The 25,412-nt window shown below is 54.0% G+C and overlaps 3 protein-coding genes across 6 annotated transcripts; 2 read left to right on the top strand and 1 right to left on the bottom strand.

Annotated features, from left to right (window-relative positions):
* Positions 1–6,963: 6,963 nt before the first annotated feature.
* On the bottom strand, positions 6,964–10,166 carry GPR3 (G protein-coupled receptor 3). The gene is made up of 2 exons (XM_020909145.2): positions 10,018–10,166; positions 6,964–8,971 (listed from the first exon to the last, which is right to left on the bottom strand). Exon 2 carries the CDS (start codon positions 8,964–8,966, stop codon positions 7,974–7,976), a length of 993 nt encoding a protein of 330 aa, XP_020764804.1. The 5' UTR covers positions 8,967–8,971; positions 10,018–10,166; the 3' UTR covers positions 6,964–7,973.
* A 2,067-nt stretch (positions 10,167–12,233) lies between these two features.
* LOC110147644 (peptidyl-prolyl cis-trans isomerase A-like) lies at positions 12,234–13,093 on the top strand. Its single transcript, XM_020909292.2, has 2 exons — positions 12,234–12,364; positions 12,432–13,093. The coding sequence occupies exons 1-2, from the start codon at positions 12,296–12,298 to the stop codon at positions 12,855–12,857; spliced, it is 495 nt and encodes a 164-aa protein (XP_020764951.2). The 5' UTR covers positions 12,234–12,295; the 3' UTR covers positions 12,858–13,093.
* A 7,168-nt stretch (positions 13,094–20,261) lies between these two features.
* On the top strand, positions 20,262–24,232 carry CD164L2 (CD164 molecule like 2). 4 transcript variants are annotated; one of them, XM_020909305.2, is made up of 6 exons: positions 20,262–20,479; positions 20,868–21,035; positions 21,136–21,207; positions 21,680–21,724; positions 23,220–23,364; positions 23,632–23,809. In XM_020909305.2, the coding sequence occupies exons 1-6, from the start codon at positions 20,392–20,394 to the stop codon at positions 23,645–23,647; spliced, it is 534 nt and encodes a 177-aa protein (XP_020764964.1). In that variant the 5' UTR covers positions 20,262–20,391; the 3' UTR covers positions 23,648–23,809. The 4 variants fall into 4 exon arrangements, with proteins under 4 accessions (XP_020764964.1, XP_020764967.1, XP_020764966.1 ...); XM_020909307.2 differs by lacking the exon at positions 23,632–23,809 and adding an exon at positions 24,098–24,232 and having other exon boundaries at positions 20,264–20,479; XM_020909306.2 differs by lacking the exon at positions 23,632–23,809 and adding an exon at positions 23,917–24,232 and having other exon boundaries at positions 20,265–20,479.
* Positions 24,233–25,412: the final 1,180 nt, after the last annotated feature.

The following is a 25,412-nucleotide window of genomic DNA, read 5'->3' as shown; positions in this document are numbered from 1 at the left end:
TATATGTAATGGGAGAAGCAGGTCCAAGGGGCAACGTTGATAGCCACAGGTGGTAGCCAGAGCTCCAGAGGGAGGTCGGTGTGGGTGGGCTCGGAGGGCGGGGGGCCTCTGCCTCTGACTGGTGCGCCCTCTGTGGGAGGTGGGGGTGTTGATTTAGGAGGAGACTCGTCGGCGGGGATGTGGAGGCCTCCTCAGCTGGCTGAGAGGGGTGTGCTGGGGCCGGGGAGGGTGGGGGTGGTGCCTCACATCAGGCAGGAGAATGCTGGTGCTGCCTGCCAGCATCTGGCCGGCATCTTGTCTGCCTCTCAGACCCAAGCAACTTACCTTAAATAGAACGACTTACAATGGAATCTGATAAAAGGGTTAGGCTGCCGCACGCCCCCTCTCTCTCCTGCCTGGGAAGGCGACAGGTCTGGGTTTCTCTTCTGACCCTAAAAAAATGACCTACCCAGGAAGCAACGGTTGTTCCGAGCACAGCTGCTGCGGGTAGCTGTCCCCGGGGGTAATTGATGAGCGGACTCCCTGTTCCGAGCCCAGCAGACGGTGTGGGGCGGCCCCGGGAGAGGGGTGGGAGCTGGGTTGGTGACTCGGCTGGTCACGCCTGCTGTTTCGAGAGAGTCACCCACTGGCATCCCAGGAGAGGGGGCAGAAGTTTTGAATCGTCAGCAAGTGCTGCGCCAGCCACTCTGAGCTCATCGCTGGGGGTGGGGGTGCAGGGGAGGGGGCGCGGGAGCCGGCTGGCCCCGGCGGAGCCCCTCGCCCCACCCTCCTGCTCAGGCCTGTGTTTAGTCAGCACTTGGCTTCCCGAGGCCGGTGACTGACAGGCAGCCAGACGCCCGCCCTGGGAGAAGACAAAATGGTGGTGTCGGGAGCCGCCCTTGCTGGAGAATTGGAGGGAAGGAATGTGGTTCTGGGCAGCTGGAAGCCTGACTTAAATTCCGGCTCCTCCACTTGGGAGCTTCAGCTCTTTGGGCTAGTCGTGAGAAGAATGAGCATTCAACTACTACCTGCCCGAGACTGCCTACACTTTATTTCACCAACCAAGGGTCTCCCACTTGACACTTGAGAAAAAGATTCAGAGAGTATGGGTTGCCTAAGATCGCAGAGCCGACAAAGAGCGGAGCCACAGTTCGCATGTGGGTCTCTTGTGTTCTGCCCATCACGCAACGTAAACCATTTTCAGAATTTCTTCATCGAGGATCATAGTCTTTGGTGTCAGAGGGGGCGTGTTAAAGGTTTTCTGTTAGAGACTGTCCTACCTACCCGCTGGTGCCTGGTTTTATAAGTGATGGTTAATTTTGCTCTTGCTTTGAAATAAGTGAGCTGGACTGGGGGCCCTGCTGTCTTAGACCTTTAGATTTAGAAGTACCCCGTGCCCTCAACTGCCTGGAACAAAGTGGTCTCCCTGGGTATGGGCTGGGGCTTCCAGCAGGCACAACTGCAGTGTATGCACACACCTGTTCAGATGTGGGCGTTTGTGCACACAGACATGGGGATACATGCACACAGAATCCTGTCTGTGCAAACAAGGGCACAGCAGCACAGTTACAGGGTCACAAGCGCAAGCAAACGGCTCCAAGTCCTCAGGAGCCTCCCCTCCTGTGCCGCCTCGGCCGGCTCCTCACTGCCCCCTCCTGGCCGCCTGGTGGTCGGGGCACCCTGGCACCGCTTCCTGTAAGTGCTGCTCCGGGGCGGTGGTCAGCGAGTTCCCTTCTAGGTCAGGAAGCTAGGAGCTGTCTCAGGTGCTCCCCAAAGCCAGCCGTAGCCCCGGGAGAAGTGTCTTGTGAGGGGTCTGAAGCTAGAGGACAAAAAAATAAGCCTTTCACACCCAAAAGGATCTCCCTGGTAGAATGCTTAGTACCATGGTGGCAGGCATTCTGCAGAGACACCCTCCCACTGCAGCAGCAGGCATCCCCGCCCTTACCTGGGGGATTGTGCGTGTGCATCTGCTCATGCCCTGCATACGTATTTGAAGAGGAGCAGATTGCCTGGCTGAGAAGTCAGAGGCCAGGTTTTCTAGCTCCCACCTTGCGGCTCCCTCTGGGCCTCAGCTCCCTCCCCTGTTCAATGAGGAGTTGAACAGGATTATGTATTCTGCCCAACACTGACCCCCCATCACAACTCCAGTGTCTCACTGTCTTGGGAACTAACCTCTCCCAGACGTGTGCCTGAGTAAAGCACATCCATAAAGATGAACCCATGGACACCTCAGGCGATCCTGGAAGGATGGCCAATGCCAAGCTTTTTATTCCTAGTTTACAGGTGAAAAGGCAGACACACAGAGAGGTACAGCAACTTGCCCAGAGTCACACAGCAGGTTGGCAGCAGGCATGGAAGTAGAAACCCTCTGCTTTCCAATGCCCCTGGCTGTCCACAGGAAAGCAGAGCTCGCTGTGGGCTCAGGCCCAGAGCCACGGAGACAGGAACTAGAGAAGCAAAAGCCAGAACCTGTGTCCTGTCTGAGAGCCCTGAGGCTGAGGAGAACCCAGAGGGGGTACTGGGCTTAAGTATTAGGCTAGTTCCACCACTCCCCACCCCCAACACACACCCATTTCCCTATAGACTGCAGGAACTTCAGACTCCCTTTTCCTCCACAAAGCCGGTGGCTGGCTGTGGGAGTTCTTACTCTTTGGCTATTTGGGAGTCCATCATGGTAGGCACACACATGAATGGTGTGCATGTACAGGTGTGGATGTACTTACATGCCTACAGGTATACCTAAGTGTACATTCATAGGCATGTATAGCATGTAAATTTGTGTTTGCAAGCATGTATACATGTGACACAATTGGGCATTTAGGTGAAGTGTGTTTGGATGTACATATATCAGTGGTCTCTTGTGTGTCTGACAGGTGAATTTATGAACATGTAAGGTTTTGATTAATGGGGTTTTTCCTGAGTGTGGGTGTGTGCAAATGTTCACATGCATTTGTGTGAAGTGTGTTGGAGCATGTTCACCCACATGACTAGTGTGTGTAAAAGTGCGTGCAGTGAAGGCTCAGGTGACTGGGTGCATGTGAATTCTGGAGAGTGCCCTCCCACGAGGGTACAATGCCAGTGCCCCCCCAGTCCTGGTATAGGGGCACCCTGCCTGGCTCCAGCTCAGCACTGAGCTCATAGCACCCCCGCCCTGCCTCGCATTCTATTCCCCAGACCCAACCTGCTTGGCCAATTTGCAGCCTCTCGCTCCCAGCTCCCGAGAAGGCCTGGAGCAAAGTCAAGGGGCTGGTGGCCAATTAGTGAGGGGGTTAATCAGGGATCTGGGGACCCCCGGGGGGTGGGAAGCCAAGGGCAGACATTAGGGTTGGCAGGAGCCGAGCTGCCTGTCATGAGGCTGGGGGGAGGGGAGCCTGAGCCAGCCGGATGGTGCTGGAAACCAAGGGTCTGCCTGTGAATTCATGATTGCTGAACACTGACAGTGAGGAACCTGTGTGACTGTGTGTACACTGTGTGCAAAAGACATGCCTGTATATATATATGTACATGTACAAGTCCTTAAATGTAGTCCTCTATGCAGGACTACATGTGTGTACATGACTCTGGTGCCATCTGTATGCACACAGGCAGTTTTGTGTCTGTATATATGTGGGTGTGCCGTGGTATGCAGATGGGTCTGGGTATGCAAGCATGCCTGGACCTGTGTGCACACATGTATATACAAGGCTGTGTGTCTGTGTGCATACATATTTGTGCAGGGGCATGTGCATACATTTAGGTATGTGCTTCTGCATGAGAACATGTGTACCTGAAGTTGACATGGTCTGTGTACATGTGATATATCTGTGTGCACAGGTGTGCATACCGGTGTGCAGATACACTGGGCGTATGTGCGTGTCTGGGTGTGTGTGCATGTGTGGGTCTTCTCTAAACAGCTAGGAACTTGGACCCCTACATGTGTGGCTGTGTGCACATGCATGTGTGCACATGCCTGTGTGCACACGTCTCCGCATGTAGGGAGTTGGGAGGTGCGGGGTTGGCAGGTTTCAGGCTCCAGGAGAAAATCTGACAGACGAGACTTGCCGCAGCCCCCGGCCCCAGGAGCCTGTTTTCCAGCCTGCAGAAGCTGTGAGCCCGTGAACTCATCTTATATTAATAGCTGCTGTCTCCTCACTTATTGCAGGGAGAAGCGGTCATGGCCCTGGTGGGGGCTGTCCCCTCCATAGGACCTGGGAAGAAGGGGAGAAGAGAAGGGCCCCAGCCCCACCCTAAGGCCTACCCCCGCAGGAGGGCAGGGTTCTGGGCCCCAGCCTTTGCCTCCTCCAAGCCAGGGAGCCCCCACTGCCCAGCTCACCCTCCTGGGCCTCCGTTACTGGGTGGGATCAGGCATGGGGTTGGACAACTGGCTAAGGCAGAGAGGCTGGAAGGCTTGGCTACTCCCCACCCTGAAAAACACAGACACACAGGCATACACGCACACATGCATGCACACGTGATGAACAGCCCCAGGCTGAAAAATCAGGCTGAAAGAGACTAGACAGCTTCAGTTTGAGGGGCACACATGTACCTTCTCTCAGGGGTCCTCGGTTGGAGCTGGGACACAGCCTTCAGAGGCCCCCATTCTGATGAGGATGGTAAAACTTCTCTGTAAATATTTACTAAGGAGAGGTGTAGCAAGGTGTATAAACTGCATCTTCATAGCCACAGGAGGGCTGAGCCAGGGAGGCTTCCTGGAGGACAGACAGACCTAGGGTACTGGAAGGACCTGAGATGTAGCTGCAGAATCCCAGGAGGAAGGAGAAGCCAGCGGGCCCCACCTCGCACACAGACCCCAACCCAGGGATGGGCTCAGACACCCTCGTGTGGGCCCAGGACTCAAGGCCAAGACTGAAGATGCAGGCTTCCAGAAATGCCTGAGCACCACCACACAACCACACGGAGACACAAGAGGACTCGCAGCGTGAGGGTCCACCACAAATGAGGCTGGCCCTGCTGGGCCCTGGAGCCAGAAGTGAGGAGGGGGCCAAGGGCCAAGTCCACCAAGGACCGGATGGGCCCCTGGCCCTGCTCCTTCAAGACCTTGGTGGGTGCTCCTTGGGACTGTGGCGGAGGCAGCCAGGAGGCCCGTTCCTCCACTGCCCCTCCCAAAGGTCTAGGGTGCCTTGGAGACCCCTAAAACTTTCCCTAGCCCAGGACAGGGCTCCCTGCCCTGATTTCCTTGCTTGCTATTTCTGAGCTGCTCCTGAAACCAATTCCCTCACCCAGAAAAGAAACAGATTGGGAGTCACAAGAACCTGGTTCAACCCTCAGGTCAGCTCAGCTCTTAGCTGTGTGACTTTAGGCAAATCAAATGTCACCTTCAGTGAGGATTTTGAGGGCATCCATATCTTTTTTTCACTTTTAGGCCACTCCATATCGCTTGCAGCATCTTAGTTCCCTGACCAGGGATCCAACACGGGTCCCCAGCAGCAGTGGATAAGCTGAACCCTAACCACTGGTTTGCCAGGCAAGTCCCAAGGGGCACCCTCATTTAAAGAGTACATGTGCTCCCTGTGCCCCATCTCTGAGGACTTACCACTCTGACATCGTATTTTAGTTCCTCTCTTTATTACTGTGTACTCCAGCTAGAATTTACACTGCCCACAAGGACAGCAGTGAATAAACGAAAATTCATTACTCTCAGAGCCTCAACTTTCTCTTCTGTAAAATGGGGAAAGCAATAGTACTCCCCCTCCCAAAGGGGCCATGGTGATGTGTGAGATGTTTGGCATGGGACAGGTGCTTCCTGACTGGGAACCTTTTTCCCAGGGACCTTCCAGGAAGGTGGGGCGAGGAGGTAAGCCTCAGCCTGACCTGGTGGTGCCTCCCTACTTTGGGCCTGGATTGGCAGTGTAGCTCAGCCCAGGCCCGCCCTCCGCCAGCTGTGACCCAGCCCTGTTGGTATGCCCACTCCCCTTGGATTCCTGTGGCTACTATTGGGGAGGAGTCTTGAACACCAGGCAAAAGCTTTCTGGCCAGGGAAACAGTTTCCCCATCTGTGCAATAGGGGTGCTCTGAGGGCCCCACCTCCAGGCCTTGCCCATCTGCATAGATGTGGGTTTGGGGTAATCAGAGCTTCCTCTTCAGCCGTACCCCAAACCTACTCCTGCCTATACCTGGTGAACAAGTTCTTTTTGGTTCTGAAACACTGAAATTCAGAGTCCTGCACAATTATGTCCTCAAATGCACACATGGGTACACACACACACTTACCCTCGCTCACCTTTGCATAGAAAAAAAAGTCCTTACAGCTCCTGAGTGAGCAGACCCCATCCAACCACCTCCCAAAATGGGGCCACTGGCTCTGAAAATTAACCCCAACACAAAGCAGGGTCCAGAATGTCCTAAGCCCTTGGCTTGGGAAGGAAGGAGAGGACAGGGCATCGGCCAGGAGACAGTGCACTGGGTCTGGAAACAAATGTGCCTCTTTTGAATACTGGCTCTACCATTTCCTAGCTATATGACCTTGAGCTGACGGCTGAATCTCCCTTGGCCTGTTTCCTGGTCTGTAACATGGAGAAGTTATTACCCGTGCCAGGGGATGCTTGTTAGGCATAAGTGAGGTAACGGATGCAGAACACTTAGTGCAGTGCCCAGCACACAGAAAACACCTGTGAGTGGAAGCAGCTGCTGATGTTAAGAACACCTACATGCCTTGAGCATATTCTTCATGCCAAAACCCCAAACTAAAGCTCATGTAGGCAGGATGTGAGCAACCTAAACCCAAGGGGGTCTAGCACCAGGAGTTCTAGTCCCAGTGGAGGTGGGGTTCTTGTCTAGGGATGCCTGGGTCTGAACAGAGGAACCCATCAGATTGGCATCCTGGGGTGGGAGGTGTCACCTGCCAGCCATAGTCCACCTGGGTCTCCAGCTTCTTGGATCCCCCCATAGGTCCTCAGGACTGGCCTAATCCTCCCATTCCGGGCTGTCACCCATCACACCCCACACCATCCCTTCCACGCACAGACAAATCTTATTTATCACAAAATTATTTTTTTATTGAGGGTTGGGTCAGGGACAGGAATAGGGATTGCATTGGGGACCCTACTCCAGATGGCAGAGGGCTCAGGTGTTGGCTCGCACCCTGCCTCCTGTAGGGCACCGCAGGGTGAGACCTGGCCCCAGGCTCTGGCTATGGTGCTGGACACCAGGCTGGAGTGGAGCTGGGGTTGCTTGGCCTGGTTCCGACCGCCGACCCGGCTGCAGTTCCCCAAAAACGGCCACCAGAGGGCAGCCGGCCCCCAGAGCAGAGGAATTCTCGGTTTCTCAGGTGATGGCTTCTTAAAAAAATAAAAAACCAGAGGCTGGTGTGTTCCCCCTGCAAACCCGAGGGGGGCGGGCCTGGGGAGAAGGCTCTGGTTTCTATGATCTCTTCGATAAAAAGTAAGCAAAAATAATAACAAAATACGTGGTTTCTCTCTCTCCCTTTTCCCCCTCTAGGAACTGAGGTCAGAAATGAGGGTGTTGGGGACTGGGAGTACCCTGGTATGGCCTGGATTTCAAGGTGTGGGTCTCTTTTTTTTCCCCTTAACACCCATAAATAAATTCATAAATAAATAATAAATAGATATTCTCTTTGTATGTGCACATATATACAGATAAATCTTTCTCTTATCTAGGCAACGGAGTAACTAACCTCTCTGACTCTTTAACTCAGAAACGCAAAAGTAAAGTGACATGGTCAAGGTCAAGGGAGGGGGAAGGTCAGGGACTTGGAATGGCACTGTGAAACACCCAGCAGCCTGCTGGAGCTCCAAGCCCATCTGGGCTGTGGGACATTTCTGAGTTGGAACCCTGACCACCGGAACATTCTAGAACCATGGAGCCAGCTGGGCCCTGCAGGGATCTGAACAGAATCCTGTGAAACACCCAAAGTCCTAGAACTCCAGAACCAGCTGGGTCTTGGGGTGTGGAGCTGGGGGTTGGAACAAAGCCCTGGAGGACCTAACATTCTGGAATTCTGTAGTGATCAGGGCTGGAGGGTCACCAGGATGAAACTAGACATCACTGGGGGAGCGGGATCGGAAGAGCGTCTTGGAAGAGGAACAGCAGCAGCAGACAGCCCACAGCACCTTCTGCACGTCCTGGTTGCGGAAGGCATAGATGATGGGGTTGATCATGGAGTTGTAGGTGGCAGGGAGCAGGGTGAGATAGGTATAGAGGGTTGGGGAGTGGGCATCGCCCAATAGGCAGTAGACGGTGAATGGCAGCCAGCAGGCGGCAAAGGCGCCAAGCACCACAGCCAGGGTGGCGATGCCCTTTCGGGTGGCCACGTAGTGGGAGGCAGGCAGCAGGTGTCGCTGGAGGGCAATCTGCTGGGCATGGCGGCAGACGATGCGACAGATCTGGGCATACAGCTGCAGCATGATGCCAAACACCATGAAGAAGGCAACGGCCAGGACCACCAGATGGTTCTTGGAGAGCGGATAGACCACGCCGCATGTGGCCCGGGCATCCAGGCAGTTCCAGGCCAGCACAGGCAGCAGCCCCAGGCCCAGCGCGCCCCCCCACACTAGGGCCAGCATCACATAGGTCCGCGTCACTGTTGTCTCTGAGTAATAGGTGAGCGCATTGTACAGAGAAAGGTAGCGATCAACGGTGATGGCCAGCAGGCTGCCGATGCTGGCAGTAAAGGCCATGGCCAGCATGCCAACCAGCACCAGGCTCATCACTGATGAGCCAATGCAGAAGACAGCAGCAAAGTGCATGACCAGGCCCAGGCCCGCCAGCAGGTCTGCCACAGCCAGGCTGCCCACTAGCAGGAACATGGGGGCACGGAAGGTGGGAGTGCCCACGATGATGGCCACCACCAGCGCGTTCTCACAGGATACCAGTGTGCCCGAGATGCACAGTACTACGTCCCAGGCCGTGGGGGAGGGCAGCTGTGCAGCAGGGCCTGTGGGCCCCTCTGTGGACCCCATGCTGCTCACGTTCATGTTTCTGGGGCCAGCAGAGAGCCAGGCCAGGGGGCTGCCTGCACCCCACATCATGGTACCTGTAGGAGAAAGGCCCTGTGAGAAGCTGGCAGGGCTGGGTGCTAGGTGCTAGGTGGAGGGGTCTGGAAGCAGTGGGGGTCTCTCCTCAGGATATCTGGCTGGGTCCCAAGTTGCCCACCCCCTCCTATGCCCTGAAGCTCCTTCCAGGATACCCTTGTCTTCGACTACGCCCCTAGGCCAGCAGGGGTCTGCGGATCCCTGTGGTGGGTCACTCCACTCTCCCTTCTAACTCACTGAGTCCTGCAGCTCTCTTTCTCCCACGTGTGTGACCGAGGAGGACAAGATGAAGGACTACCATAAGTGGATGGAGGCCCATAGGATCCAGGAGAAGCCGGGAAAGGCCCAGGACGGGGGGAGGGGACATCTCAAGACTGACAGCAGCTCTGCTCCCTCCTCACCAGGGAGGATGACGCTCAGTTTCTGAGGCTCACCAGACCCCTCACGATTCTCAGTAAGGCCAGCCCCAGGCTCCGCCCCCAGAGAATGCTCGTGAAGCTCCCGCCAGCCCCCACCCTGCACTCCTGGGGTAACAACATCTGGGAACTCAGTCCCCCAACACATACTCGCTCAGACTTCTGCCCCTAGCTGGACCCCTCTTTCTGCCTGAACCTCTGGGTCTTTGGGTCAGACACCCACTGTTGGAAGCCAGGATCCCGGAGTCAGATCCCTCCTTCTGCCTGGACACCTGGATCTTGGGCCTGACTCCGCCTCCTGTCCGGACGTCTGGATTTCTAAGTCGAACACCTCCTCCTGCTCGGACGCCTGGGTCCTGGCCCAGACGCCTCCTGTCGGTCCAAACTCAGATGACCATCAGTCCCTTCAGGGCCTCGGGTCCTTGCAGGAGTGCTCACCCCACGCCGGACTACCCAGCTGACAGCTCTTATCACCCAGAACCTGGATCCCCTCCTGTTGGCCCAGACTCAGGGTTCCTGGTCTCAACCTCCGACCCCAATCAACCGCTGGGAGCCTGACCGCTTGCCCAGCGCCCCAGCATCCTGCGTGCCCTCTCGGATGCCTGGTACCCAAGGCGGGGCCCGCTACTCACCTCTCGGGACGGGGCGCGGCCGGGCCGCGGGGAGGCTGCGCTCGGGTCCGGGCTGCGCAGGGTGTGTGAGGACCCCGAGAAGCCCCCGCGGCCGCGGGAGAAGCGGCGTGAGTCACCCCGCCCCGCCCCGCCCCCGACCACCGCTTTGGTGACGTCAGTGGCCCGGCTGGCCAATGGGTGCGTCGCGCTGGGGCGCAGCGCGCGCCGCTTGGCATAGTAATGAGGCCTCGTGCCGCCCGCTCCCCCATTCATAAAAAGCGACCGTGGCTGCGGCTCCGCCCCCTTCTGAGTCGGCCCGCGCTGTCCTTGACGCTGCGCCCTCTACGGGCCGGGGGTTTCGGGGTCGCTGGTGCGAGAGCCCATGAAGTCTTGGGGGGGGGCATGTGTTAGAGGGAGAGGAGGAAAGGGGCCCCGGAGAGTTTGTGGAGGTGATGGGACCCTCGGGTGCAGAGACAGACTGACGGAATTCAGGTGACGGAGAGAGAGTGATGGGGGCTGAATGGGCGTCCCCGGTGAGGATGCAGGGGTTACCAAGACGATGGGGCCCTGAGGTGATGGTGACAGGAGCACGAGGGAGCAGGGAGGTGGGTGGAAGTGACGGTATGAACGTGGTGACAGGATCTTGGGGGGATGGTGGCAGCGAGACGCTGAGGTAGAGAAGGAAGCCCCCAGGGCAACCATAGCAGTGTCAGGGTGACTCTGGGCCATGATGGGGTTCAGGGATGAGGTGGTGGCGAAGGAAAGGGAAGGTGGAGGGGCTGGGGGATAGTTCTTCAGGTCACCGTGACCCTGTCACAAGTGCTGAAGTGACCAGGCTGTGATGAGGGTCATAGGGTCCTGAATGAAGATACCTGGTTACTGCGGGCCCCCAGGTGAGAGGAACAAGGTGGAGGGTCTGGACTGACAGTGACCGGTCCGGCCCTTGTGATGCCCGGTCTGGCAGAAGGAGCCGGGCGACGTCAATCATGTCAGCCCAATAGCGCCCTCACGGCACAGGGAGGGGTGGGCATGGCAAGATTTCAAAACTTGAATTATTTATTCTAGGATCTGGAAAGTCAGCGGGGAGGGGTGGGGGGGGCACTTCCCCGAAGCAGCAGGAGTCGGGGAGCCGGGAAGAACTTGGAAGCAGAAAGCCATCAGCTCAGTCCCCAGGGCAGGCCTCCCATCTTAGGCACCCTGGCAGGGCAGGGCACAGGGAAGGAACTCCCCCTTCCCCACCTCTTCCTGGTCCCAGGGAATGTCTCCCAGCTGACTTCTCCAGATGCGACAGATATGGCCAGTTCTGGGCAAGGGGAAATAGCTGCCTCCTCCTCCCTCCAACTCGAGCTCTGATCCTCATTGGAATCAACCAGGCCTGTGGGATGGAGCTGGGGGGCAGGGACCAGGTGAGGGCCCAGATCCCAGGCCCCATCACTTATTCTCCCAGCACAGAACCACTGCAGTGTGGGGCAGGGAGAAGGAGGGGGTGGGCCAGTGGCAGGGTACATGGGGAGGTCAGGGCTGGGGAAGATACTGTACTTCAGGTTGGGCATGGTGAGTTTGGGGTAGTTAGCAGGTGGTGTGGTCAGCAGTTAGTTTGGGTGGATATCTTAGGCTCTTTGGGCCTGTTTCCTCTAGAGACAGAGACTTCCCACTTGGCCCAGTGGCTATGATGCCTCACACCCAATACAGAGGGCTGGGGCTTGATTCCTGGTCAGGGGAACTAGATCCCACATGCTGCAACTAAAGAGTTTGCATGCCGCAACTAAAAAGATCCCATGTGATGCAACTAAGACCCAGCACAGCCAAATAAATAAATAAAAGTTAAGAAAAAAGATAGAGACCTTGTTAGTATCTTCTGCATGGGATTGTTGGGAGGGGCCTGGTCCATTATCAGCACTGGCTGTGCTGGCTGCCCATCTGTCTGGCAAGAGGAGGACACCTGGGAGGCTTGGGTGTGCAGGGAGGGAGCAGAGAGGAGGAGTTTCAGGGAAACCCACCAGTGAGAGCACAGACTGTGGGTGAGAAGGTTCCTGCTCCTGGGCTTTGCCTGGCTGTTCCCTCTGCCCAGAAGCCCTTTACCCCATTCAAGAGTCTCTGCGGCCAAGTCAATTTCTTCCGGAGCAGGCTTTCCCAACCTCTACCCTAGACGACCACTCCCACCCCATCATTCCCTGCTTTCCTTGATTTATCATTTTTTAGAGCACTTAGCACTCCTGAAGTTATAAATTTATTGTTTTAAGAGAAAATACAGGCCTTGCAGACGCCGCCACCCCGGAGCCTTCCTTGCTGTCTAGCCATGGTCAACCCCACCGTCTTCTTCGACATCGCTGTCGACGGCGAGCCCTTGGGCCGCGTCTCTTTTGAGGTAAGGGACCTGGAAACCAAGAAGTGACTGCTCATCCAATCCGTAAAGCTATGTTAACAGATTGGAGCTGTTTGCAGACAAAGTTCCAAAGACAGCAGAAAACTTTCGTGCTCTGAGCACTGGGGAGAAAGGATTTGGTTATAAAGGTTCCTGCTTTCACAGAATAATTCCGGGATTTATGTGCCAGGGTGGTGACTTCACACGCCATAATGGTACTGGTGGCAAGTCCATCTATGGTGAGAAATTTGATGATGAGAATTTCATCCTGAAGCATACAGGTCCTGGCATCTTGTCCATGGCAAATGCTGGCCCCAACACAAACGGTTCCCAGTTTTTCATCTGCACTGCCAAGACTGAGTGGTTGGATGGCAAGCATGTCGTCTTCGGCAAGGTGAAAGAGGGCATGAATATTGTGGAAGCCATGGAGAGCTTTGGGTCCAGAAATGGCAAGACCAGCAAGAAGATCACCATTGCTGACTGTGGACAAATCTAATAAATTTGACTTGTGTTTTACTTAACCACCAGACCATTCCTTCTGTAGTCCAGGAGAGCACCCCTTCACCCCCATATGCTCGAAATATCCCATAATCTTGGTGCTCTCGCTACAGTTCTTTGGGTTCCATATTTTCCTTATCTCCAAGTTTAGCTGGATTGCAAAGTTAAATTTATGATTATGAAATAAAAACTAAACAATTATCTGTCAAAAAAAAAAAAAAAAAAAAGAGAAAATACATGTCAGCCCCACCAGGATATACGCGCTCCACGAAGGTACAGACTTTGTTCTGGTCTGTGTTGGAGAACAAAGCCTGGCATGGAGGAGGTGTTCAGTAAATACTTGCTGGCTGGATGATTGGACAAAAAGCAACATCCGAGAAAGAGAAGGAAAACACAGAGGGAGTAGTAATATGCACAGTGTCGAGGAAAGTGGGGCATCAAAGAGAGTACAAGGACATCACTGCCCCCAGGAACCCAGATGTTCACTTTCTCCCCTGTCAGAGCCAAGTCCCAACAACTGTCCAGTTGGTCTCAGAGAGGAATGAAGGCTGCTGGGAGGTTGGCATGAGAGGGTGTATGAGAGGGAACCCCTTTGTGGTCCAGTGGTTAGGACTCTACAGTTCCACTGCAGGGGGCATAAGTTCAATTCCTAGTCTGGGAACTAAGATCCTGCAAGTCATGTGGCGCGCGCGCGCACACACACACACACACACACACACACACACACACACACACACAAATAGAGAGGGTAGATGTATGAGAGACCATTTTCTCTTCTGAGTGGCAGTGATCTTTTTTTATTTTCCATAGTTTATTAATCCTCTCATGAAAAATCTGCACAATCACCACAGATAAAGTCACTGCAGGATCTTTAATCCTTCCTTCTGCCAGCACCAACATTGGTCTTTGTGACTCCCCGAGCTCCTTCATTCTGTCCTTGAGTTCTTTTTCTTCTCAGGCAGCCCATGTCTTGCAGGGTGGTGTTCATTTATTTTTCTTTGCATAACCCAAGGAATCGTAAATCACGTCCAAGTCAGTTGTCACCACCAAAATGGGTTCTGACTCCAAATATAAAGATGACATCTGGTGTGGTCTTATATACTTTGGCTAGTTTCCCCCAAATTTCTGTCTTGGATACAGTTGCCCTTCCAGGGTAAAGAATGTCAATGATCACCTTTCCCCTGAAATAGTTGGTTGGTCAGAATTTCCTGATCCAGATAGTTATGGTGTCAGTTCATGATGGAGGTGATCCTCAGCCAGCCAAAAAAGAAAAGAGTGGAGTGATATTTCTAACAATGAGAAACCCCGGAGACCTAAGAGACGCAAGTGAGACTGTGGAGTTTCTTTTTTGTTTGTTTTAGGTTTCTTTGGCTGTGCCATGCAGCATGTAGGATCTCAGTTCCTCAACCAGGGACTGAACCTGCGCCCCTGTAGTGGAAACACAGAGTCTTAACCACTGGACTGCCAGGAAAGTCTGAGGCTATGGATTTTCATGTGAGCACACTCTCTCATGCTCCAAAACTGCCCCATGTCAAAAGGACAATTGAGGCCATCACTGCCAACCAGGTCTGTTCCCCAAAGATCTTCTATCTAGAGGAAAAGGCAACCCTTCCTCTTCTCTCATCCTCAGGCCTGCTTCCCTGTCTTCCCCCTCCAGCCCTTCCCACTTGCCAGGTGCCAGACCAGAGCCCAATGCGTACAACAATCCTACACCCCCATTTCATAGGTGAAGCCCAGAGAAGCCAGACGACTTGCCCAAATCACATTGCCAATGGCAGAGCTGAGATCTGAAGCCATTCTATTTGGAACCAAATCCAGTGTGCCTTCATTCTAGCCTAGATGTCACCATCTCCCCAGAAGGGGCTTGGAGTGAAGTTTGACTAAGGTGGACAATACTTGTAGTTCCCCAGATGACCACCAGATGGCTGTGAGCACTCACCTCCAGGTAAGACTTCTTTCTTTCCCTCCACCAATCCTGTGGGCCTAGACTCTGGAGGGAAGTGTGTGAGAGACACACAGACATAAGTCCCCTGTCCAAGCTCCAAGAATCTGGCCATCATCAGTGCACACATTCTTAGCACAGACCCATTCATTCAGCCAATATTCACCGACAGTTCCTCTGGGCTTGGGTTTGAGAAGGTACTACAGACAGAGATGATGTGGCCGTATCCCTGCATTTTCAACATTCAGTTACTATTTATTGAGTATTTACTACTTGCCAGGCACAGTTCTGGGCATGGAGAATGTAGCAATGAACAGATACCTCCATCTTCATGGTGTTTCCATTCTGATGGGGAAATGGACAATCTACAATAAACACTTAATATGATGTTAAGTAGGAAACCCTTGAGGGTCTCACAGACCAGTGAGATAGCCAAACATGTACACAGTCACAACATGGTACAGCATGGTTATTTAATAAGCACCTGCTTAGCTTTTATGGGTGCAGGGAGTTAACTGTAGATGAAGATAAATAAGGTTTCTGCCTTCCTGGAGCTTATTTATAGACTAGGAAACAACTGAGTAATTAAGTACATAGCTGATACATGTTCTGAAGGGAAAAGGAGACATTGTGATGTAGAATAACCAGGAGATCTGTTTTTAGTAGGGAGGTCAGGGGCAAGTCAGTTGAAAAGAGAATAGAAGAGTTCCAAAGAGAGAGTACAGCAGGTGCAAATCTTAAAAGATGATGCTGTGAAAGTGCTGCACTTAATATGCCAGCAAATTTGGAAAACTCAGCAGTAGCCACAGGACTGGAAAAGGTCAGTTTTCATTCCAATCCCAAAGAAGAGCAATGCCAAAGAATGTTCAAACTACTGGACAATTGCATTCATCTCACACGCTAACAAAGTAATGCTCAAAATTCTCCAAGCCAGGCTTCAGCAATACATGAACCATGACCTTCCAACAAACTGTGGAAAATTCTTCAAGAGGTGAGAATACCAGACCACCTGACCTGCCTCCTGAGAAACCTATATGCAGATCAAGAAGCAACACTTAGAACCAGACATGGAACAACAGACTGGTTCCAAGTATGTCAAGGCTGTATATTATCACCCTGCTTATTTAACTTATCTGCAGAGCACATCACTTGAAATACCGGGTTGGATGAAGCACAAGCTGGAATCAACACTGGCGGGAGAGATATCAATAACCTCAGATACGCAGATGACACCACCCTTATGGCAGAAAGTGAAGGAGAACTAAAGAGCCTCTTGATGAAAGTAAAAGGGTGAAAAAGTTGGCTTAAAGCTCAACATTCAAAAAACTAAGATCATGGCATTCAGTCTCATCACTCATGGCAAATAGGTGGGGAAACAATGGAAATAGTGATAGACTTTATTTTCTTGGACTCAAAAATCACTGCCGATGGTGACTGCAGCCATGAAATTAAAAGACGCTTGCTCCTTGGAAGAAAAGCTATGGCCAACCTAGGCAGCATATTAAAAAGCAGAGACATTACTTTGCCAACAAAGGTCCATCTAGTCAAAGCTAGGGCTTTTTCCAGTAGTCATGTATGGATGTGAGAGTTGGACTATAAAAAAAAGCTGAGCGCTGAACAATTGACACTTTTGAACTGTGGTGTTGGAGAAGACTCTTGAGAGTCCTTTGGACTGCAAGGAGATCCAACCAGTCCATCCTAAAGGGAATCAGTCCTGAATATTCATTGGAAGGACTGATGCTGAAGCTGAAACTCCAATACTTTGGCTACCTTATGCGAAGAACTGACTCATTGGAAAAGACCCTGATGCTGGGAAATATTGAAGGTGGGAGGAGAAGGGGACGACAAAGGATGAGATGGTTGGATGGTGTCGCTGACTTGATGGACATGAGTTTGAGCAAGCTCTGGGAGTTGGTGATGGACAGGAAAGTCTGGCATTCTGCAGTTCATGGGGTCGCAAAGAGTTGGACATGACTGAGTGACTGAACTGAACTGAAAGTCTTAGGAGGAAAGAGTTGATTGTTTGAGGGATAGAGAGGAAGCTAGTGTATCTGGACCAAAGGAGCCAAGGGGAGAGGTAGGAGTTGAGCTCAGAGAGGTGGGCAGGGGGAAGATCATGTAAGTCTTGGAAAGTGGTGAGATGGAAGTCATCGGTGAGCTTAAACATGGAATAATATGATTTGATTTACATTTTCAAAGGATTGCTCTGGCTGCTGAGTGGAGAACAGACTATGGCAAAAGCAGAAGCCCTACCAGGAGGCCACTGCAGCCATCAAAGCAAGAGATGGTGAGGCTCTAGGTGCAGGAAGGCAGATGGGTTTGGATCTACCAGCTGGGACAAGTGCCACGGCAGTTCAGCCTTGCTCCGTGATAGTCACCGAGGGCTTCCTGCAGGTGGTAGCCATTTAGTGTTGTCATGAAGGATCAGTTTGCCAGACACATGTAGTCAGGAGAGGAGGAGGACCCTCCAAAAGAGAGAACTACTACCAGATGAAGGCAAGGAGGTACAAAAGAAGATGCATACTGGGGGGAAGGCCATTCTGTTTTCTCAGAGGGTAAGATGTTGGGGTGAGCACAAGACTTCTGAGGCTTCTGGAGACAGGAATCAAAGGGCTATGAAAGCCAAGTTGAGTTGAAATTTGTCTCATGGTCAAATCCACATTTTCAGGACAGCTCTGCACTATGAGAGGTGAGCTGGGGAGAGGTCTGCAGACTGAGAGAAAGTATGAGATCAGCAAAAGAAAGCTGAGGGAACAGGACCCAAGAGCAGGATCTGCAGGACTTTAGTCTGGGGGCAAGACAGAGGGAGGGGGTGAGGATGAGACCAGGGTTTCCAATCAGGTGCCTGGCAGGATGGAAGGAGCCTCCCTGAGGGGAAAAGAGGGACTGAGCAGTTTCCAGGGCCTGAGGCACAAACTCAGTGGAGGTGCCCTGGAAGCAGATGAACCCTCAGGAGGCACAGTGGACGGCAGAGTAGCCTCTGGCCTCACTAGATCCCAGTCCACATCCTGACCTCCTTCATTGTAACTGTGTGCCCCTGGGAAAATGATTTTACCAGAGGCCTGCAAATCGGAGATAACAAAACTCATGTTTAGAGGGTAGTTGTGGACATCAGAAAAGACCTGATAAGTTAAGCTGCTTAGTAGAATGTACGTTCTGCTAGTAGTGAGTCGTTAATAGTTGCTTTGTTGCTATTCAGTCCCTAAGTCATGTCCGACTCTTTGAGACCCCACAGACTGTAGCCTGCCAGGCTCCTCTGTCCATGGGATAATCCTGGCAGGAATACTGGAGTGGGTTGCCATTTCCCTCTCCAGGGGATCTTCCTGACCCAGGGATCGAACCCGCATCTCCTGAGTTGCAGGCAGATTCTTTACCACTGAACCACCTAAAGATATATTATTACAGGTGTGGCAGCTGGGGAGCGAGCATTGGGTTGGAGATAGAGATGTGGTACTTGTTCACTGAGATGACCCAGGAGAGGAGAGGAATAGGGCTCAGGACTGAACTGGGCCACCAGCGATGAAGAGGGAGAAAGAGGAAAAGGAGAAGTAGAGAAGGGGGAGGGGAGGGGAGGGGAGAGATGGGGAGGGGAAAGGGAGAGTGGAGGATGGGGCGGAGTGGAAGAGGAGCTGTCTTCTAAGGGACCTGAGAAGTGGCTTTGGAGGGAGAAAAGCCCGAAGAGGCAGAGAGGAAGGTTGCGGAAAGACCACTGATCCCAGTACCAATGAGATGGCTGGTTTGGCCAAAGTATGTGGTGGGTCAGAGATAGACGCAGTGTATTGAGGGGCAGAAGAGAATAGGGTGCAACAGGTGAAGCGATACAGGCTGCCAGAGTCTGGGGGCCTATTCTTGCCTCCTGGTTGGAGGATGAACTCTACAGAAGCTCAGAAATCAGGAAAGTGACCTCCCTTCAAATCTAGATTTTGCCACTAACTCTGTGACCTCTGACTCAGTTTAGTTCAGTCATTCAGTTGTGTCTGGCTCTTTGTGACCCCATGGACTGCAGCACACCAGGCTCCCTGTCCATCACCAACCCCTGGAGCTTACTCAAACGCATGTCCATCAAGTCGGTGATGCCATCCAGCCATCTAATCCTCTGTCAGCCCCTTCTCCTCCCACTCTCAATCTTTCCCAGCATCAGGGTCTTTTCCAAAGAGTCAGTTCTTCCCATCAGGTGGCCGAAGTGTTGGAGTTTCAGCTTCAGCAACAGTCCTCCCAATGACTATTCAGGATTGATTTCCTTTAGGATGGACTGGTTGGATCTCCTTGCAGTCCAAAGGACTCTCAAGAGTCTTCAACACCACAGTTCAAAAGCATCAATTCTTCGGTGCTCAGCTTTCTTTATAGTCCAACTCTCATGACTACTGGAAAAAGCCCTAGCTTTGACTAGATGGACCTTTGTTGGCAAAGTAATGTCTCTGCTTTTTAATATGCTGTCCAGGTTGGTCATAACTTTTCTTCCAAGGATCAAGCCTCTTAATTTCATGGTTGCAGTCACCATCTGCAGTGATTTTGGAGCCCAAAAAAATAGTCTGCAACTGTTTCCATTGTTTCTCCATCTATTTGCCATGAAGTGATGGGACCAGATGCCATGATCTTAGTTTTCTGAATGTTGAGCTTTAAGCCAACTTTTTCACTCTCCTCTTTCACTTTCATCAAGAGGCTCTTTAGTTCTTCACTTTCTGCCATAAGGGTGGTGTCATCTGCATATCTGAGGTTATGGATATTTCTCCCATCAATCTGGATTCCAGCTTGTGCTTCATCCAGTTCAGCATTTCTCATGATGTGCTCTGCATATAAGTTAAATAAGCAGGGTGACAATATTCAGCCTTGACATACTCCTTTCTCGATTTGGAACCAGTCTGTTGTTCCATGTCCGGTTCTAACTGTTGCTTCTTGACCTGCATACAGATTTCTCAAGAGGCAGGTCAGGTGGTCTGACATCCCCATCTCTTGAAAAACTTTCCACAGTTTGTTGTGATCCACACAAAGGGTTTGGCATAGTCAATAAAGCAGAAGTAGATGCTTTTCTGGAACTCTCTTGCTTTTTCGATGATCCAATGGATGTTGGCAATTTGATCTCTGGTTCCTCTGCCTTTTCTAAATCCAGCTTGAACATCTGAAAGTTCACAGTTCACGTACTGCTGAAGCCTGGCTTGGAGAATTTTGACCTCTGACTAATCACACACCTTTTCTGAGCCTCAGTTTCCTCACCTGTGAAGTAGGGATAATAACGCAACAGTGTTCATGATCCTGCGAGGGAAGGGGACATCCAGGGACCTGGCCTGCTACTGTGAACAGTTCTGGACTCCGCCCTTTTTGCCAGAGCCCCACCCCAGACCCCCAAATCCCGCACCACCAGACCGCGCCCACAAACCACGCCCCATCGCACACCGTCCCAGACAACAAAGCCCCGCCCTCCCGGTCACGTCACTAGCCCCGCCCTGTTTGGGCCACGCCCACCTGGCCTCGCCCAGGTTGCCCTGGTCTCGCTCCCCACACCCGGGCGAAGCTGAGTCCAGAGGGGCCACGCCACACCCGCTCTCCGCCGACCCCGACCCCCCCCACCCCAGGCCCCGCCTCCGAGCCCATGGCCGCGCCGGGACCCCGCGCCTTACGGGCTGCGCTGTGTGGCGGCTGCTGCTGCCTCCTCCTGTGTGCCCAGCTTGCTGTGGCTGGTAACGCATTTCCTTCACCCAACTGCTTGCCAGGAGCAGTCTGGGTTTAGGGGGAGCGGGGCTCCTGGGCTGGATAGACGGGGGCTCCGACTGTCAGTGGAGCCATATATATAGGCTCCGGGTGTGAGGCAACTTCAGGTGTAGGGAAGTGAAGCGGCCCCAGGTGAATGGGATGGGGGTGGCTCCTGATATATGCAAAGGGAGGGTGTTCTGGTGAATGTCAGGGAGCTTCTAGGTGTGTGTGCCCATGTGTTTGTGGAAACTCCAGGCGTGCGTTGGGGCTTAGGGGATCCAGGTGAGTGTGTGTGTGCAGGGGGGTGAGATCCGTGGTAGTGGGGAAGGGGAACGGTAGCTTGGGTTCCAAGTGTTGCATCCACCTCACGCCCAGGTAAAGGTGCTCGAGGCTTTGGGCGGGGAGCCCTGCTCCGCCTGAACATCTGGTCAGCTGTCCGAGGGTCCTGCAAACAGCTGAAGCCCTGTGAGCGTTGTGTGGAGGGGAACCGAGCGCACAACCTCTCCGGCTGTGTGTGGGAGCAGTGTCGGCCGGAGGAGCCAGGTATGGAGTTAGGCCCTCCCCAAGGTTAGTGCCCCCAGTTCTGAACACCAGAGCCTTGGCCCCGCTCCCTAAACTGCTTCCCTGCTCCTTCTCCCACCAGGACACTGCGTGGCCCAAGGGGAGGTGGTCAAGGAAGGTTGCTCCGTCTACAACCGCTCAGAGTCCTGTCCAGGTAAGGGGGCTCCCACTGGCTTAAGTCAAGTTGGGGGGAAGCCAGAGCCTGCCTCCAGTAGGGAATCAGCCTCTCCCAGAGAGGAGACTGTGCCCACGAGCACCTGGGTCCAGTGTCAGTTCTGCCTTTAGCTCACTGAGAAGTCTCTTCCCCTCTCTGGCCCGCTTCCTCCTCTGAAAATTGGTGCAGCTAGAGGATCTAGGACAAGCGTGTAGAGGGAATGGAGAAACTAGCTCTTCTATTTTAAACCACAGTTAGGACTTTGGAAGTTCAGAAGGGAATGGGGGGAGGGCTTCTTGGAGGAGGCAGCATCACAGATGATGATTAAAGGTAGAGATGGAAGAGAGAGGGCTCCGCTGGTGGAAGGAACTGTATGAACTAAGGCTTTGGAGTGTGCCAGGTGGACCCGAGATGGGGTCTTGATGGGAAGTGGCAGGGGTCTGGTTTAATCATGGATTCCCTGTCTCTTCAGCTGTGCACCACCACCCAACTCATGAACCGAAGATAGTCACAACAGGTAGGTCCTATCTGGGGCATTGGAAGGACAAGAGATGCAGGGGAAAACAGCTGGGCTCAGGCACTGACATGCTCTGTGACCTCAATCCTGTGACTTCTCCCTCTGAGCCTGTTTCCAACATCTGTAAAATGGGTTGAAGAATACCTTACAAAGTGAGGATTTTATGAGAGGGTGTATAGCACCTGGTTCCAATGTATAGAAGGTGATCAAGAAATGATGGTTCCCATCCCTTCTCTCTGACCCCGGTTCTGAGAACTCAGGATGGCCCCCTCAGGACCTGCTTGGTGCTGAGGGTGTGTGTCAGGTTGCCAAGGAGATGTCCTCAGTGACTGCCTACTGCAACCTCCAGGCCCAGAGAGGGTCACAAAGCAGGGTCCCAGCCGAAAAGAGGCAAGAACCCCACCCTTTGGTTCCCACTGCCCCTCAGGGTCTGGAGGTCAGCAGGCTTGGCAAGGATGGCTGAAGAGGCTCTTGGTTAATTAAAGCCAGAAACATGATCTCAGGGGCTGAATTATTGATGGCTCCTCCTCCAGCTTGAGCCCAGCTGGGTCTTGTGCAGCTCATTTCTTCCTCCTCCTGCTCCTCTTTCCCCAGTCCCCTTCTCTGGGGCTCCATGAGCTGCTGCTGGGACCACCCTTCACATTCTCAGATTCCCCTTCTACAAGCTACACCCTCTGGGAGGTGGATCCAGCATCCACCTGGGCCCCTCTCACTGCCCTAGAATGCTCTTCTACCACCAGCCCTGCCCTGCTCTGGGCACCTGGCCCAGGGCCTGAAATCAAATCCCTGGTGGGAGTGGATGGCTAACATGGCACAGCTGGGAGCCACCTAGACATCCTGGCAACCGTGGGCCCTGAGGCGGGGGTGGGGGAAAGGGTCAGGGGATGCCGTGTAAGTCTGGCTCTGCCTTAACGGAGAGGTGACTGTCAGGCCTGGCACTCAGAGCCTGGTTAGTCCCTCCGACACATGTCACCGAGTCTTCATTTATCCCCTTGGTCGGGTGTGGGCCGCCACGTCTTCCTCTCCTCCTTACCTCTCTCTGGACCCCGGGTGACTCCAGGGTCTCGGGACTTGGGAGTCCTGAAAGGAGACCACAGCATCTGCACCTGGGTTTCAAACCTCAAGACCCAAGGTGGAGAGGGACTCTGAGCTGAAAGGGGTGTGGACACCCAAGTTCTGGATCCATTGTCACCCTGTGGGGCCCTGGTGGAAGAGGGAGGCAGGCAGGGAGCTCACTTACCATCTGGGGCCTGCAGTCAGGAAGCTCAGAGAGGGTGTTGAGAGGCATCAAGCCACAGAGCAACTTGGGAGCGGAGCCAGGGCCAGGTGCTTCCAGGCACTTTCCAGCCACCTGTAAAATCTGGGTGGAATGTCTGAGCCTGCTGCCCAAGGCTCCCCTAGTGAGGACTGGGGGCCTCCAGATGACCTGTGCCGGGTTTTGGGGTGGGGCCGGGCCCCTGGCCTACAGTGGCCTGCTGTGGCCTCCACCCTGCAGAGAGCCCCTCGGTCCCTGAGGCCCACAGCCCCAGCTTTGACGGGGCCAGCTTCATCGGTGGCGTGGTGATGGTGCTGAGTCTGCAGGCGGTGGCCTTCTTCGTCTTGCGCTTCCTCAAGGCCAAGGAGAGCACCTACCAGACGCTGTGAGTACCTGGCCTGCTGAGCCCCTGCACCTGCTTCCCCGCAGTCCCCCTGGTGGCCCTCGGTGCCCGTTTGCCTGCTCCTCCATGGGGCAGCCTCAGGGGCCCTGAGGCCCTCCCAGCCTCCTCCATGTAGGCTGCACCTCGTCTCCCCACATCCAGTTGTGGGGTTCTCTTGGTTGGGTGTTGGCCCGCGTGGGACTCGGCCTGGGCCCAGCGTCTGAGAGCCCAGCTGAGGCCCCCTGTCTCTGTCCCCCATGCTGCCAGCAGGGAGGAGAACCAGTAGGTGACTGCCCAGGCCACCTCCGGCCTGCAGCTCTGTGGCCGGGGGCAGGAGCCCGGGCCACGTGTGCGGTTTGGTTTTCCTCTGAGAAGGGGAGCTGCTCTGGCCCCCATGTGTGCTGTGGGGTGGATCGCTGCAACCTCCATTAAAGTGTTTGCTCTTCTGCCCACTGCCTGCTCTCTGCGGGGCGCGGGGGGGGGGGGGGGGGGGGTCCTCAGCCCGGCTGAGGTGGGGCCACCACCCTGAGTGCCTTGTCTGTCTGGCCTCTGCAGAATCTGACCCCCTTCAGGCCTGGATTCCACGCTCAGGGGAAAGAGGATGAAGAGGCGGCCCCCTTGAGGGCACTTGGGGTGGGAAAAGCTTTGGTCACCAAATTGTGGCCCCTCTGGACACTGAGCTGGCTCAGGGCCCCATAGCTGACATCCCTTCCTGTCCTGGGCCTGGTTCATGCAGATGAGAGCATCCTTCAACCACCTTCTGTCTCATCCGTCATCCCTACAGGCCCCCGCCTGGTACTCGGTCTGGGCCTGCCTCTTCCCATTGACCTGGCTTGGACACTGCCCCCCAATAAAGGCGCTCTTTCCAGCACTGTGCTTTATGTCTCATGTCTTGGGCTGTGTGTGAATTGGATGGGGTGGGGGGTATGGCCCACTGCCCTGTCCTTCATGGAAATTCAGCCTTAAATTGACACTGTCACCTTTTAAGTATTTTTATTTGCAGGAATTCCCTGGCAGTCCCGTGGTTAAGACTTGGTGCTTTCACTGCCGGGGCCTGGGTTCAATCCCAGGTCGGGAAACTAAGATCCCGCCAGCTGCACAGCAAGACCAAAACAATATTTTTTGCTGTTATGTGTTTAGTCCCCGCCTCCACTGCACTATAGAGAAGGGTGCAGAGACTTGGAAAGGGAAGCACACCTGCTTAAGATCACACAGAATGGAATGGGGCAGGGCTGGGCATTTAATCCAGGTTTTTCTGACTCTAGAATGAGCAGAACTTCAGAACTCCTCTGCAGAGGCATCTCCAGTTTCTTTTGGCTCCTAAAGTTGGATCTCTGCCCTTCTGCCAAGGTGGAGGTACCCCCGGGGACCCTCCCCAGGGTATCTCTGGCCTTCCTTGAGCGGGCCCTCCTAGAAAGCTCCACCCATGCCCACCTCCCTCTCTTCACCGCCCCCCCAACCCTGGGCCCAGAAGTCTTCTCTAATAACATCTCCCACCCATGGGGCACTTGCTGGAAACCGGCTGAGAGTCTGGCATCAGTGTCTGATTTAGTCCCATGATTGTCCTAGAAAGCTGAGAGGCCGTAGAGGGTCACGGGCAAGAGTTTAGCCTGTGGAACTCGACTGCTTTGTGTGACTGGGAGTTAATGGAGCAGCTCTGGGCCTTGGCTTCCTCGTCTGTAAAGTCCAGTAACAGCTGTTCCATCCCAGCGGGATGTAGGGCAGGCTCAGAGCAGGGGCATGTGCCCCGTCTGCTTCACTCCTGGGCACCCACTCACCCCTCCAGCTGTCCAAACGCTTGCATCTCTTCCTCCCCTCGAGGCCTCCTCTCCTTGCAGGATCTCTGGCTGCAGCTGGAAAGGCAGGGCCTCTGGGCTCCACAGGGAGTTCCAGCTACTCCTTGGCCTCACAGAGGGCTCACCTGCCTACCCATCAATGCCAAACACAGTCCACCCCCTCATCCCCCCCCCACTCACTTCTATCAACAACCCCCCTCCTCTCAGACATCAGCCTCCCCTCCAAGTCCCTGCATCTGTGTCATGTGACCCTTT

The sequence above is a fragment of the Odocoileus virginianus genome, chromosome 30 (assembly GCF_023699985.2).
Source record: "Odocoileus virginianus isolate 20LAN1187 ecotype Illinois chromosome 30, Ovbor_1.2, whole genome shotgun sequence".
NCBI classification, from domain to species: domain Eukaryota; kingdom Metazoa; phylum Chordata; class Mammalia; order Artiodactyla; family Cervidae; genus Odocoileus; species Odocoileus virginianus.
Note: the sequence above shows the minus strand (reverse complement) of the source record. Positions and strands in the feature narration are given on the sequence as shown.